The sequence below is a fragment of the Marmota marmota genome, unplaced genomic scaffold (genome assembly GCF_001458135.2).
Source record: "Marmota marmota marmota unplaced genomic scaffold, marMar, whole genome shotgun sequence".
Lineage (NCBI taxonomy): Eukaryota > Metazoa > Chordata > Mammalia > Rodentia > Sciuridae > Marmota > Marmota marmota.
The window spans coordinates 12,281,928-12,298,753 of NW_026000242.1; the positions used below are offsets into that span (position 1 = coordinate 12,281,928).

The 16,826-nt window shown below is 34.9% G+C and overlaps 1 protein-coding gene across 7 annotated transcripts in view; it reads left to right on the plus strand.

Annotated features, from left to right (window-relative positions):
- Alg9 (ALG9 alpha-1,2-mannosyltransferase) overlaps positions 1 to 16,826 on the plus strand; it is an 86,740-nt gene that overhangs the window by 26,889 nt on the left and 43,025 nt on the right. For all 7 annotated transcript variants that reach the window (XR_007344551.1, XR_007344553.1, XR_007344552.1 and 4 more), the window contains exons 9-13: positions 627 to 749; positions 4,431 to 4,585; positions 7,097 to 7,226; positions 8,043 to 8,190; positions 9,440 to 9,569. Coding sequence is in view for 4 of the 7 variants with exons in the window: in XM_015489899.2 (XP_015345385.1) it covers positions 627 to 749; positions 4,431 to 4,585; positions 7,097 to 7,226; positions 8,043 to 8,190; positions 9,440 to 9,569 (686 nt within the window). In the remaining 3 variants the exon portion in view is untranslated. The remainder of the gene's footprint in view (positions 1 to 626; positions 750 to 4,430; positions 4,586 to 7,096; positions 7,227 to 8,042; positions 8,191 to 9,439; positions 9,570 to 16,826) is intronic.

The window sequence follows — 16,826 nt, forward strand, 5'->3', positions numbered from 1 at the left end:
CTTTTTTTTTTTTTTTTTTGGTCTGTAGTGATAAGAGAATAGTTAAATTGAAGTGGCATTTTTTATAATTTTTAGCTCTTTGTGGCTCTTTTCCTAAACTATTTAAATTATTTGGTGGTTCATAGTAAATTTCTGTCTTTGTTTGTGCTGCCATAACAAAATACTTGAGATTGGTAATTTATAAAGAACAGAAATGTATTCCTCACAGTTCTGGAGTCTGGGAGTCCAAGGTCAAAGCTCTCTGACAGCTTTGATGTCTAGTGAGAGCTGGGTCTCTACTTCTAAGGTGGTGCCTCATTGCTGCATCCTCTGGAAGGAACTCTTCATCCTTATGTGGTAGAAGGGAATATAGATAGATAAATTTTCTATAGGTAGCCAAGAACAGCTAAATATTTAAAACTTAATTTCTATCTAAAACATCACAACCAATCCATTTCTCTTCCCATCTTCTGATTTTGTGCCACTGTGTGTGACTGAGCATAGAAAGAGAATAGACTTTATAGAGTCTTGGTCACTTGAGGCATTGGATCCTCAATATTATTTGAACAAAGAACATTGTGAGTCAGATACTATAATAGGTGTTGAAAACATCCATTAATGATTTCTTGCCTCTTTTTCTCCCTCAGGTACAGAACCCTGGTATTTCTATTTAGTTAATGGATTTTTGAATTTCAATGTAGCCTTTGCTTTGGCTCTTCTGGTCTTGCCACTGACTTCTCTTATGGAATACCTGCTGCAGAGATTTCATGGTGAGTGGCATAAGAGATGGAAGGTTTGGGGGTAGGGGAGGAAAGAGCAAGAAACAACGTGTACCAGTAAGTGAAAAAGAATTCTACTTATTTTATTCTCCATTTTCTTTCTATGGAAATAGTTGGTTTATGGGATTTTCAGTCTGTATTTGTAGATTATGTGACCCTACTGAAGATTTAATTAGTTGTTTCAAATTAGACTAGAAGGAAGAGCTTTACATCTCTTTAAGTGACAAAGTCAATATAATTTACACAGTTCCAAAGGAAGCAAAAGTATTTATAAATCTCAATATAACAAGCCTTTTTGAGTTTTCTGTCTGAATACTATGTGTTAACCTGATAGATTGCTTACTATATAATCCATTCTAGAGGCAGACTTTCTTTGGGAAATTATTTCAACCAAAAATTTGAAAACTGAACCATGCAGGGATTCCCTGAATTTGATACTGAAGTAAGAGAATCTTTGGACTTCCTAAGAAGCATGATGCTTCTCTTGGTTCCATTTTGCTTCTATGTTTGCCTTTCTGTGAAAGTTTGGTGTGTCATTTATTTTACTTGCTCTGATTCTGTATTGCACAGCTGATGTTTTCTCAAGTTTTCATGGCTCTGGATATCTGGAGCCTAGATTCATTTATGGGAAACAGATTAGAGCATAAATTCATATGAGTTTAGAAAGATTTAATTTCAGACTTTTCAATCTTATTTGGATGTCACATGATTGATTCCTCTTCATCTCACCCCAATTCTGCTTTTCTATTGTTAATTGTTTATAGAGAGTTCACTGTGTTAAAAGATTAGAAGGTGCAAGCGGGCTTCAGAGTCATGTTGTTTTAATATAACCACATTGCCATTATTCTAAAAAATTAACATAATCCCTTAATATCATCTAATACCCAAATGATATTCAGATTTCCTAGATTGTCTGAAAAATAGGTTTTTACTGTTAGTTTGTTTAAAGCAGAATGTAAACAAAAGTTACGTACTGAATTTTTTGTTTCTTTAAGCTTTTCCTGAAATGTCTCATCTTTTTCTCCTAAAAAATTTCTTTCTTTTTTGGTACTGGGAATTGAACCCAGGGGCACTTTACCACTGAGCTACATCCCCATCCCTTTTTGAGACAGGGTCTTGTGAAGTTGTGTAGAGCATTGCTAAGTTGCTGAGGTTGGCCTTGAACTTACAATCTTCATATCTCAGTCTCCTTAGTCACTGGGATTATAGTGTCTGACTCTCCCAAAGATTTCTTTCTTTTCTTTTTTTTTTTTTTTTAAATATTTATGTTTTAGTTGTAGTTGGACACAATACTTTTGTTTTATTTATTTATTTTTATGTGGTGCTGAGGATCGAACCCAGGGCCTCACATGTGCTAGGCGAGCGCTCTACCACTGAGCCACAATCCCAGCCCCCTAAAGGTTTCTTAAAGAAACAGATCTTTCGGGTTGTATAAGTATCCCACATTTTAGATTCAGATGTCTGCTCCCTTGAGGTAACTTGTTCCTCTATCTCCATCCCTTGTATTTACTAAATATCACTTTTTCCTTTTTTAAAGTAACTTTGTTTTGAACTATAAAAATAATTTATGCTTGTGGAAAAACTGAAAACATTTGTGATGTGAATTAAAAAGCAGGATGTTCTCTACAGTATGAATCAAATTTTGATTTTAAAATGTTTATAATGTACATGTGGCCACCTTATAAAAATATGAGTGCTGGGGCTGGGGTTCGGCCCAGTGGTAGAGTACTTGCCTAGAATGTGTGAGGAACTGGGTTTGATTTTCAGCACCATATAAAAAAATTTTTTAAATATTGTATCCATCTAGTACTAAAAAAAATTTTAAAAACAAAACAAAAATATGAGTGCTTTCTGACTTGTATTTATACTTGTATGTGTATTTTACAATAGAAATGATACTTTGTTTTTTGGTACTGGGTTTTGAACCCAGGGGTATTTTACCACTGAGCCACATCCCTAGCCTTTTTAAAATTTTTTAATTAAAAAAAAAATTTTTAGTTGTAGGTAGATACTGCCTTTGTTTTTATGTGGTGCTGAGGGTTGAACCCAATGTCTCATGCATGCCAAGTGAACGCTCAACCACTGAGCCACAGCCACAGCCCCATTCTCAGCCCTTTTTATTTTATTTATTTATTTTTAAGGAATTTTTTTTCATAATACCTTTATTTTATTTATTTATTTTTATGCAGTGCTGAGGATTGAACCCGGGGCCTCACACGCCCACGTGCCAAAAAAGTGCTCCACCACTGAGCTGCAGCCTCAGCCGTATTTTTTATTTTGAGACAATATTTCACCAAGTTGCGTAGGGCCTTCCTAGTTTGCTGAGGCTGGCCTTCAACTTGCAGTCCTTCTGCCTCAACCTCCAGAGTCACTGGGATTACAAGTGCATGCCACTGTGCTGGGAAAAAAAATTAAAAATATAAAGAGCCAGGAAAGAAATTACCCATGATTCTACTATATACCACTGTGGTTAGTGATTATATATATTTTATATAGGACATTTCAAATTTTTGATTATATTTTTTAAAAATTATGTTTGATTTTAAAGTACAAAAGAGAAAAAGACTTTATAGTAAAGTTTATTTTCTTACAATAAAAAAAAATAAAATATACTTACCTGAAAAAGGTATAAATCTGAAAGTATAACCTTAAATCTTGTGATAAAATCTTAGAGTGAAAGGTTTATAAAATAAGCTTGCTAATTAAGTTCAAAAAAATTTTTTTCCCTAGGGAATTCTGCAGATCGACATAACCTAGATAGCTAAATTAGGCATTCTGATAATTGTCCTGGACTAAATTTGCTCACTATAAACTTGATCATTATAGACATAGTGGACACCAGGGGGCGCTGTCTACCTACCTTTGCCAGCATTTTTATGCACTGTTCATTATCTCTAATATAAACACAGTAGGAGATGCCTTCACTGTGAGTTGCAGTTTTATTATTCAGTGCTCATGTACCTAACCACAGGAACTTTCCAGCAGGTGCCTGGATCTTAGTGTTCATTACATTCCTTTAATTCATTTACATGCTTTAAGTACATTTTTTTTCTAATTTTGAGATTCAGAGTGGTTGGATATTATAGAAGAGGAGTGAAAATCAGTGAACTTTCTTTAAGAGTATTTTCACGTTTACCTTAAAACAGCTGTCATTTGTGGCTTCATGAAAGGGTTTGAGAATCCAACTGTTTTGCTTTCTTTTGATTTAGGTCTGCTTGAACAATTAGACAATTGGTATACAGATAAAAATAACTAATGTTTAAACATAGGAAGTAAAACTCAAGAAGTGGGTTTACACTAGGCTTTTGGTTAATCTTAGGAATGATTAGTCTTTAGTCTTAATGGTGGGACTCTTTAGAGGGAAAAGGCTTTCTTTCTTCACCCAGTGTAGAATTTATTAAGTTCTATTAACCATTAACCTGATTTTCATTTTGCTCTAGCCACACCCAGTATTGTATCTCTCTTTAAATTTTAGATTTTCTTGGTAAAGTTAAGGAGTGTGTTCTTCTTTTTATTGATGTGTTTGGAGAAAATGTGAATATACTAGCTGCAACATTTTTATGATGTGCCTTTGGACATACTTCCAAATTTTAAGATCAAGAGAACATTGAGACTAAAGATGTTAATTTATTCTAATATGATGAAAGGTGAATATTTTTCTGTGTCTTGCAGTTCAGAATTTAGGCCACCCATACTGGCTTACCTTGGCTCCAATGTATATTTGGTTTATGATTTTCTTCATCCAGCCTCACAAAGAGGAGAGATTCCTTTTCCCTGTATATCCACTTATATGTCTCTGTGGTGCTGTAGCTCTTTCTGCACTTCAGGTAAGTTTCAGGGAAAACATTTGTGCCTCATTCTGTTTCACATATTAAATCATTGCTCATAAAACTTAAGAGCAAATTATAGAGTACATCCACCTAAGATATTTTACCCATAATGTTAAACCTAATACAGATCATATTATTAAAAAATTATGTATTGATAAAGCTATTTATCATATTCTTATTTGCTAATTAAATATTTGCATTATTAATTTTTGTTGTAATTTGTCTCTATTGTCAACAGGAATCCAATTGCTAATAAAGGTGCATTTTTTTATGAGGTAATTTTTTTATAGCTTTATTTTTTTATTCATTTATTTTTTATGTGATGCTGAGGATTGAACCCAGGGCCTCACATGTGCTAGGCAAGTGCTCCATGACTGAGCCACAACTGTATCCCATAAAGGTACATTTTTAAGTCACATGATAGTGGCACCTGAGCAGAGCTAACAAATGTCTGCTCTGCTGGATCAGACTAAAACTTGCTCAAGACTTTGGGATTACATCAGGCAGTTATGTAATCCTGGTTTAAAACCTGTCCAGGTCAATTCCCTGTCAGAGCTAATCTTAACTTTGAATATCTCTGTATTTATGGCCTCAGCAACCTCTGGATACTTTCTTGCCCTCTGCTGTCATTTTCACTTGGCAGAAAAAAAAAATAGATGATAGATTTTTGTTGTTGTTTTTTGGGGGGGGTATTGGGGATTGAACTCAGGGACACTCAACCACTGAGCCACATCCCCTGCCCTATTTTGTGTATGATTTAGAGTTGCTTAGCGCCTCACTGTTGTTGACTCTGGCTTTTGAACCTGCAATTCTCCTGTCTCAGCTACCAGAGCTTCTGAGATTATAGGCATATGCTACCACGCTGGCAGATGATGTTTTATTGTTAACAGATTTATTGAGATATAAAATCCACAAACCATGAGTTCACCTATTTAAAGTGTATGATTTCAGTGGTTTTTAACATATTCACAGATATATGCAATCATCACCACAGTCAATTTTAGAACATTGTCATCATTTCAAAAGCTTTGTACCCTTTGACTATCATTACTTCTACCTTCTTTTCCATAGCTCCTCATCCCTAAGTAATTAGCAATCTATTTTCTATGTAGATTTGCCTATTTTGGGCATTTCATGTAAATGGACCATAAAATATGTGACTCATTTCTTTCGCTTAGCATGTTTTCAAGGTTTATCCATTGTAGAATGATAGTTTAAAAATAATTTCAATTATAAAAGTAACTGAATTTCATTTCAGATAATTTAGAAAGTCGTGAAAATTCTTCACCTTTTAACAAAAACACTTTCTAGCATTGGCTTATTATGATTGTAATAATAAGTGTGCATATAACGTTATATCCTTTTTAACTTGGTATTATGTCATAATGTTGTCTGTGTTGCCATTTCTATATCCATCATTTAAATAGCAGTATAATGTTCTATTGATTTGGGTATAGTGTATAATAATTGGATATAACATATATAACATATTGAGTTGTTAATATGTAGAACAATGATATAATTCATGTTAGAATTTAGGTTACTCATTTATTTAGCATTATAACTACTAGTAGAATAAATATTTTCATTTAGTTATTTAAATATTTTCATTCAGGTATTTAGATTATTTCCTTAAGATAGATTCCCAACTTCTGCCCCATTTGTTTTTTTAGTGGTGCTGGGACATAAACCCAGGGACTGACACATGCTAGGCAAGTTGCTCTACCACTAAGCCACATTCCCAGCTCTTCTCTAAAATATTAAAAGCACTCTACATATTTACGGCATTTGTTCTATGTTGCTAAACTTTTTTCCAGAAATAGGTTCTATCTAGGAAGGAAGGAAGGAAGGAAAAAAAGAAATCTGAGGAGAAGGTACTTAAAGATAGCAGATGGGCTGGGGATATAGCTCAGAGATAAAGTACATGCTTAGCATGTGGGAGGCCCTGGATTTGATCCCCAGAATCACATATACACAAAAAGAGCAGAATTCATACATGCATGTATATATGTTATATAACCATCTAGTTTATTAAGTTGTTAAGCAATAATTAACAACATGCTCCTAGTGTTCTATGAGAGGAATTCTTTTTTCTTGTTTGGTCATGAGACATTTTGTTCATATTAAAATCTTCAATGAAAACTTGAGGGTAAGGAAGTAAAGATAAATTCTTATATCAAAACAGATTTAAATACTTCATATGTCAAAGAAAACTACCAAAAAAGCATTTAAAAATAATTTGAAATAAGTTATTAGGACTTTAAGTACAAGCAAAATATCTAAATAATTTTCTTGAAAGCTAGTAAGAGTATTGGCAAGCCAGATAGGCTGACCCCCAGATAGTATTAGAGGACTTGGCTTTAATCTTTGTATTTGGAAAGGATTCCTTTCTAAATGTTCCTGCTCAGACTCAATCTCTGCATTCTTGGCTTTTCTGTGATGTTTCATGATTATGTGTATTCTGCAAGGTGTATCTTCTTTTATCAATACAATTTTCTTTCCTTCTAGAAATGTTACCACTTCGTGTTTCAACGATATCGCCTGGAGCACTATACTGTGACATCAAATTGGCTGGCCTTAGGAACCGTCTTCCTCTTTGGGCTTTTATCATTTTCCCGCTCTGTGGCACTATTCAGAGGTAGATGTGCTATACGGGTATCTTAACTCACCCTCACAAGGCTCTTCACCTCAGGTTTCCCTTCATGCAGGCTTGTTTAATACATATTCAGCTTATGCTAGGAAGAGGTCTTCTTTTTTTTGAAGGAAGGGGGTGGCACAGGGATTGAACTCAGGGGCACTCACCCACTGAGCCACATCCCCAGCCTTATTTTGTATTTTATTTAGATACAGGGTCTCACTGAGTTGCTTAGCGCCTCACTATTGCTGAGGCTGGCTTAGAACTCACAATCCTCCTGCCTCATCCTCCTGAGGCGCTGGAATTTTAGGTGTGTGCCACTGTGCCCAGCAAAAAAAGGTCTTTCTTGAAGGGGGAGCATATAGAATTAATAATGAGTATGATGTGATTTCTTTACCTCATGATTGAAAAAGAGATTGAGAATTCCTCTTGGTATGATTAACTACACATTTTTTCTCTGTTTTTATTGATTTCCCCCCCTTTTAATGGTTATTGATGAATTAAGGAAGCCTAAACTTTGTGCTAAATTCTCATGATTATATTTTCTTACAATCATTATTGGGATCTAAAATATGAAAGTATGCTGAAAAAAACAAGATGTTTAAAGGGCAAGAAAGCCCTTATATTTGGCAAAATAGGGTCTCTGCTATAGCTATCTTCCTAAAAAAGAGACATTTTTTTATGTGTAGGGCAGGCTTGGCCCTTCACACTTCTTAAATTTTATGTGGATTATAGTGGAACATTAACATGTATTATAACTACATGTCAGAAATTCATCTTACTCATCTTTGGCTTTTATTGACTATTCCTTCCTTCCAGGATACCATGGGCCCCTTGATTTGTATCCAGAATTTTATAGAATTGCTACAGACCCAACTATCCACACTGTCCCAGAAGGTAGACCTGTGAATGTCTGTGTGGGAAAAGAGTGGTATCGATTTCCCAGCAGCTTCCTTCTGCCAGAAAAGTAAGTTACCCTTTAATTCCCAGAGTTTTAAATCAAGGAATAAAATTAGCAATCTTATGGCAGGGACTTTTTTTTTTTTTTTTTTGGTGGTGCTGGGAAATGAACCCAGAGCCTTGTGCATGTGGGGCAAGCACTTTACCAATGAGCTGTATCCCCAGCCCATATGGCAGGGGCTTTTTAATTTTTGTTTTGCTTTGGAGTTTTTACAGAAAGTTATTGAATCATTTCTGTCTCTGATTGCTGTGGAATCTGCACCACACACCTATCTCTTGTATTCATTAGACTAGGTGCCATGTGTGGGTGTGCACCCTCCCCTACTTGTATCTACAATGTCAGAGGACTTTTGAAAATGTTCTGGGCTCTAGGCTTCTGCTGACAACTCATTCTGAAAATTCCTGTTTATAATTCTGTAATTATTTGATATTAATCCATTTCCTAAAGGGTCTTTAGAAACTCTAGCTAGAAAAGTATTTTTAGAGAAGAATTTTTTTTTTCAAACAATAAGTTTTTCACCAATGTATGAACACTGGGGAAAGCTATTATTAAGACATCTGTACCAGTTTCCTTTACTCTGTTGATAGATTTGATAGCATATGCCCTGGAGTTCCTTAATTCTTTTTTTTAATTTTGGTCCTATTTAAGTAAAAGGGAAGTCTGGTTAAGATGAGTCATATTGTTCCATTTAAGACTGGCTTCAGCAGCTTAGCTTTACCTGGTAGTAGTATTATGCTTAATAAAAATCCTGTAACAAATTGAAACTTATTTTTTAAGGGGTTGACTTTGGCCTTTGCTGTTTACAATTGAAATTGTTTCATAACTGAAGATACTTTTAAGGATTATTCAGTAACAAAGTTCTGCTCCCTTAGCATGTTCTTAGTGCCAATATCACATTTCATCTTTTTCATTATATCTGATGAGTTTGCCTTAATTTTAATAAGTCCCTTTGATCACATGGTAATTGGCAATAAACTTTGACATTTCTCTGGTTGTTTCATGATATAACCATCTGGTAGCAAATTTCACTTCTGAAACTTGGTGAAAAGGATTAAGAGACCTCTAGTCACAAATTTCTCAATGATTTTTGGATTAAATTGTGACCTCTGCCTTTATGCTCCCTGGTTAAGGTTTTAGCAGAAATATTTTTTTCTTCAAATGAAATGTCTTCACATGATTTTTGTTTGTTTCAAGTACATTTAGCAATATGATCCCCTTGTGTTTTTCTTATTCTTCTTATTTGTGTTTCTGACAGTTGGCAGCTTCAGTTCATTCCATCAGAGTTCAGAGGTCAGTTACCAAAACCTTTTGCAGAGGGACCACTGGCTACCCGGGTTGTTCCTACCGACATGAATGATCAGAACCTAGAAGAGCCATCCAGATATGTAAGAACTATGTTCTCTTCTTTGAAAATAATTCTATCCCTAAAATCTCTTAGCATGTATGTTAGAATATTGATAAAAGGAGAGTTTCTTAGAAAGTGATTTCTGTAGAATGAGGGGTATAACAACCTTTGTTGAGAAAGACCAAACAGTATCACTTTTATCTTCAAATTACTTTTTATATTCTATGTAAAATATAGAATTCAATATAACTTCTAAGCTTTCCAGTGGGCTGGAAATTTTCTTATGTTTCATTCTAGAACACATTTTGGAACTCATATGATTCCTTGGCCTATTAAAATACTTGGTGGGGAACTTTCAAGTTATCAGGCTACCCTTGACCTAGCTATGACTATATTCTGGTTTTAGTACATGAATAATCAGGAAGACTATTTCCATAGTAAGTGCCATGGCGCAATCTCTGTCAGTGCCATGATCTTCTACCTACTTGACTTTACACACTCTGAGATCCCAGATGAATTTTATTTCAGTTCCTTTGAAAGATGACACTTTTTGGGCTGGGATTGTAGCTCAGTGGTAGAGTGCTCACCTCCCACGTGTGAGACCCTGGGTTCAATCCTCAGCACCACATAAAAATAAATAAGTGAAATAAAAGTATTGTGTCCAACTACAATTAAAAATTTTTTTTTTAAAAAAGAAAGATGACACTTTTGACATTTGATACATATAAGATCTTTGATGGCAAAAAAGGTGAGAGTAGTAAAGATTGTGCTCCTCTTGGTTCACAGAGGCAATGAAAGTTCATTTTATAAACTTATTGGAGAGCACTTCTTTTTTTTTTTTAGCAATCTGTTAAAGAAATACTTAATAGTTTAAATGTCAAATATATTTAATTTAGGTTTTTTAAAATATCATGTTCTTAAAATGTAAAATAATGAGACTTTTATTTCTCTTCTGAAGCAAACTGGTAGCCACATATGGCCTTCTTCTCCAGATTGGGGCTGATTATACTTTCATGGAGACCCTTAGGGTTTGTTAATAGTGAGTTTTACTGTGTGGACCTTAGCTATAGTTTGTGTAAATGTGCATTATTAAACATATCCTTGGTCTGGTTCCCTGAGAAGGTAAGATATGCATTCCTACCATTCTTTTAAAGGAAGACCCTTATTCTTGTTAAAATGAAAATATCCTTTGTCAGATATGATGGCACATACCTGTGATCTCAGCTACTGGGGAGGTTGAGGCAGGAGAATCATGAGTTCAGGGGCCAGTGTGGGTAATTTAATGTGATTTTTGTCTCAGAAATATGAAGAGCTAGGGATATAATTTAGTGGCAGAGCACTTGCTTAGCATGTGTAAGGACATGGATTCAATCCTCAGTTCTGCAAAAAAAAATTTAAAAATAAAAAATAAAACAAGTAAAAAGGAAAAATAAGAAAAGAAAATACCCTTTGTCAAGGTAAACTATTACAGGTCATTTTTATTTTAGCTGCAATCATTCTCCTGAAAGCAGGTTTTTATTTATGTACGGGGGATCACCATAGAGACACTGGAAAATCAAAAAGAAGGAAGCATGCACCATGAGGGGGAGACAATTTGAGTTTAGAGTGATGTTATTAGAGACTTCTTTAGGAAAAGGTAACATGGGGAGGTAAGGAAAGAACATGGACTTTGGATTCAAATAGCCTAGGTTTAAATCCCAGTATTATTTTTTTTTTACCTTAATGACCTTGGGCAAATTAGGTAATTTCTCTGTTTCACTACTTTGTTTCTGTCTATAAAATGGGAATAATGATACCTACTTTGGAATTATTATGAGATTTGATATTGCATCTCTATCATATTTAGCATAGATTTTCCCCATGAATGTTCTTAATCTGATATCCTTAAGAGGAAATATACTCTGCTCAAATCTCTCCTTCCCTACTGTAAATTTTTCCCAATCTGGTTTTTATTCCAGTCCATGCAGGCTCATCATTCATTGTCTTTTCTGCCTCAATGTTTTTGCTTATGTTAGTGACCCTGCCTGCTTATGTTAGCTACCCAAGAAGCCTACTATTTAAGTCTGTATTGAGTAGTTCTTCCTTTAAGGATCTTAAGTATTTATCTGTTCATTTAGCCTTTTAATTTCATTCTCTTATTATCTAAATATTTCTAATATGTATGTCATACCATTCCTCATCAGATTTGTGAATGCTATGAAGGGAATGACTACATCTTATTTCTTTTGTATTCTCACCAGCTAAGTACCTAATGGTTAACCTTTAGAGTAGTCTTCTCTTACCTGCAAGGTTTTCAGGAGATTCCCAAAACCATGGATGGTACCAAACGCTATGCCTACTATGTTTTTTTTTTTTTTTTCTGTGCATGCATACCTATGGTAAAGTCTAATTTATGAATTTGTCACAGTAAGAGATTAACAATAAACAATCACAAAATAGAACAATTCTAATAATATACTGTAATAAAATTATGTGAATGTGGTCTCTTTCTCAAAATGTCATATTGTACCATAAATCTTAGCAACCTCATCATATTTTTTTTCTTAATAATTTGAAAAATTTTACCTCTTCACTTAAAGAGAGTACTTTATGGCTTATTTTGGGCATACCCAAATTGCCAGCATCACTACTGTTGTGCTTGGGACCATTATTAAGTAAAATAAGAGTTATTTGAACAATAGAACTACTGTATTATTATAGTTGATTTGATAACTGAGATGGCTACTACGTGACAGGTAGCACAAACAGCATAGATATGCTGGGACAGTGTGATTTCACCATGCTACTCAGAATGGTGTACAATTATAAACCTATAAATTGTTTAGTTTTTGAATTTTCTATTTAACATTTCCAGACTATGGTTGACTAAGGGTGACTTGAAACCATGAGAAAAGCAACCTTGGATAAGGGAAATACTTACTATATGTGCTTTCTCAGTGGAGAATGAATATTCATCATCATTGTGCTAAGGAGGTTGAGAGAAAGCTGATTAGAAAATCTACAGTGACCTTTTACAATATATCTTAGGCTTTGGAGACTGATTAGATCTGGTTAGATCATCTTCCCATATTTTCTGCAATCAGACATTATGAAATTTAGTTAAGTGACTATGTATTAGCTTTACCCCAAAGGTGGGGATTTTTCAGAATGCCAGTAGGAGTCACCATAACGCCAGCTGATAATAGAAGGGACAAGCAAGTCCTTTTCTGCTAGGCATAAAATCTCCATTCTTGTGTTTGTCCTTACTTTTGTGGCTAAGAGTTATCCTTCAGAGTTCCCTGTGTTCTGCATGCCAGGGAAAGTGCCCACTCACCTTTGGCCCTTTGTGAAGTAGCAGGGACATTTGGTGATTTACTACTAATTTTACGTATGAACTGTGATCGAGGATCACGTGTTTTAGCTGTTTTAAAAAATTGTTTTCCTGTGATAATAAAAGTGGTAAGCATTCATTGTATGAAATAATGAAAACTATGGACAAGAAAAAAATAATCTGTCATCTGACTACCTAAGTGTTAACCACTGTTGCCATTTTAATGTGTTTTGTTTTTCTTTTTTGCAGATATGTACATTTGTATATAAACAGAAATCTAAATAATTTTTAAATTTTAATGTGTTTAATTCTTTAAGAAATAGTACCAGAATTATGGCTGTCATGTCTAAATCTTTGCTGTGTTACACTCATGTTTGTTACTTTTGTATCAGCCCTAGTTGTAAGTCCAGGTTCATTCAAGAAGGTATGGAAATTCAGTTCTCCATCAAATCTGAGTATCCTCACTAGTGGCATTATTTTTACCTGCCCTTTCGCTCCGAGTAACAGGTTTTTGCCAGCTCATAGTTCAATCTGTCCTGTTTATGTTCTGCATAGAAATGAGGAAAAATGTATGACCTCCTTCATTTCACTATACTCCTTAACCTCTGAGTTTGTCAAGATTTAGGAGTATTTGTAAAGGTTCTGTGGTTTCTATCGTTCTGTTAAAACTGTGTTGCAGAACTAATTTTTTTCCTGCATATGTACTTTCCATGGTAGAAATCGAATAGCTGTTGAACATTCCATTATTGAACAGTGGACATTTACAATAGTTCATGTCAAGATTTTCTGTTAGAATCAAGGTCCAAATTTATTTTATTTTAGATTTTTTTAGTTGTGCTGAGGTTAACCCTAGGGCTTCATATATGTCAGACAAGCACACTACTCTTGATCTACATCTCCAATCCCCTCCAAATCAGAATTTAGAAGATAATGTTCAGTGTCATTGCTCTAGTTATTGAGAAATTTAAACTTTTGTGAGTGTGTGAGGGTGAATGATATCTTTCTTACTCCAAATCTGCTATTGGATTTGGGAGCTATCTAGTCAATGAGTAAACCTCTGGAAGAAAGTAGCTGTTCAGGAGAGAGCTTATAGGGAAAGACTTGAAGCATAAGTGGACTTGCCTATATATAGTATCTTTGAAAAATAGAGTTTGATCATTGATTAATTTTTTCCTCAAACAGCAATATAATAATTTATGCTGCAATGAAGCTAAAAGTCATTGTTCAGTAAAACCCACAAGATTAGTGGGGAAATGGGGTTAGGGACACAATATTTGAAAACTTAGTGATATGTTAAAAAAAAAGAGGAGCCTGGTGTGGTGGTGCAGGCCTGTAATCCTAGCAGCTCTGAAGGCTGAGGCAGGAGGATCACAAGTTCAAGGCCAGCCTCAGCAATTTAGCAAGGCTCTAAGCAACTTAGCAAGGCCTTGTCTCTAAATAAAATATAAAATAAAAAAGGGCTGGGGATGTGTCTCAGTGGTTAAGCACCCCTGGGTTTAATCCCTGGTACAGGGTGGGTGGGGTAAGGAATCAGGCACAGTGATGCACACCTGTAATCCCAGTGACTCAGGAGGCTGAAGCAGAAGAATCCAAGTTCAAGATCAGCCTCAGAAACTTGATGAGACCCTGACTCAAAATAAAAAACAAAAAGGGACTGGGGTTGTGGCTCAGTGGTAGAGGACTTGTCTAGTACATGTGAGGAACTGGGTTCCATGCTCAGGACCACATAAAAATAAATAAAATAAAGGCATTGTGTCTATCTACAAGTAAAAAAAGAAGGACTGGGAGGGAGGTAGCTCGGTGGTAAAGTGCCTCGGAGTTCACTTCCCCTGTAAAAAAGAGAATAAATAGGAACCTAATAAAAATGTAGCACAGCTTTTTACATGTTAAATGGTTAAAAGTTCATAAATATTATAATAAATATGGCAGTTTACTTTGTAAATGTTTGGCATTTGCTTTTGGGATGGTGTTAGAAGAGTTGCATCTTGAAGTAGTGGATTATCTGAATCTGACAGTGTTAATACCATAGTGGATTGGTGAGTGTGATGTGGGGAACTGAGGAGGGTATGGATATTTGTGTGTGCTTTACGTCCTTTTTAATTTTCCTTCTGATTGGTTCAGCTGGGCACAGTTTCCTGCGTTCGCCTAGTGTTTCTTGTAGATGAAATGATACATAACCAAATGGAAAAATTAAATTATGCTCATAATCTTCCCTAATATATCTGTTGTGTTAACAAATTTGTGTTTTCAAAATAAGTATTAACACAAAACTGTTTATTCAGTTAAAGCTTCCTTTATCTCATTTTTCTTTATCCCTGCTTTTTCCAGTTACCAATAGGAACAATTATGGATTTAGAAGGGAACTTAAGGTATCAAGTCTTTGATCTCCTTCATTTTATGGGTGAAAGACTTCAGGTTTAGGGAGATTGGAACTTGACAAAGATTAATCTTGGTATAAGAAGCTTTGTTTCAGGATCCTCAGTAGTCTTTTCTTTCCCAATAGTGAGGATTGAACCCATGGGTGTTCTACCATTGAGTTACATCCCCAGCCCTTGTCTTTTTTTTTTTTTTGTGGTGCTAGGGATTGAATCCAGGGCCTTGTGCATGCAAGGCAAGCACTCTACCAACTGAGCTATATCCCCAGCCCGTCATTTTTTATTTTTGAGAAAGAAAGGGTTTTTCTAAGTTGCTAGGCTGGCTACAAACTTGTGATCCTCCTGCATCAGCCTCCCAAGTTTCTGAGATTATGGGCAGTCACTATGGCACCCAACTCTACTTTAGATTATTTATGACCTTCTGGAATTTCATATAAATAGAATTACAAATGTATGCAGTCCTTTATGTCTAGCCTTTTTTTCCTCAACATTTTTTCCCCCAGTACTTGGAGTTTGAACCCAGGGCCTTACATATACTAGGCAAGTGCTCTATTACTGTGTACGTTCCCTTTTTTATTTTTTATTTTGAGACAGGTTCTTACCAAGTCACCCAGGCTGTCCTTGAACTTGTGATCCTCCTGCCTCAGCCTCCTAAGTTGCTGAGACTATAGGTGTGCACTTCTGCATCTGGCACCTGAGTGTTCTTTTCTTACCTCTTCTTTCATGTTATCACATGATGGTTAATCATCTTTGATGTAACAAGATTGAATACATATAAATAGCATTATTTTTTTCAAAGTCACTTTTCATTTCTAGAGCTGTTTTATTTGTGCCACATACTTTCAATAGTAAATATTGTGTTTATCTATAAATAGAAATTATTGGGGTATCACCCCACTTCTTTCTTCTCTTTTTCTCTCAGTTTGTTCTTTTTCCTTCCCTTATTAGAGGAGAAAATAAATCGCCATATTGGTCTCCTTTCTAATTACCAGTGTTGGGTATCAGAGCAAGCAGATTCAAATTGCTGTCAAGATACAATGTGATCAAATTGGAATCTACCAAGAATTTAAATGGAACTTTTCAAAAAACTTTTTGCTTTAAACTAATCCCCTAGTTTTCATTATGTTGATATTTAGGAAAATTAATTGATGTTTTCATGATGTATAGGGATTGAATGACCAAAAATTTTTACATGTAAGTTTACGTTTTTATAGTGTAGTAAATTTTTTCTTGCAAGTTTAAAGATTCTGTCAACAAATACATATTTAGCATAACTGTATGTGGGATAGGAAAACTATAAGATAGTCTGTGCCTCTGGATGGCAACTACATTTTTTTAATTTAGCTGGAGTATATATAAAAGAGGAAATGAAAAGCTAGAAAAATACTTGAACTCTTTCCCTCTCTAATGTTTCCGCCTAGGCTTAGTGTTCTTATTTCAATAAAGGAATTACACTAGGAGAATACTGATGATGGGTAGCATGATGTCATTCGCAAAAGCACTGACCAGGAGTTAGGAGAGCATGAGTGTCTTTTGGGAGCCCAATGAAGTGTATGTTCTTTTTAAATGACAAGGATTTTCAAGACCCTTGCTTTTTTTTTTTTTTTTTTTG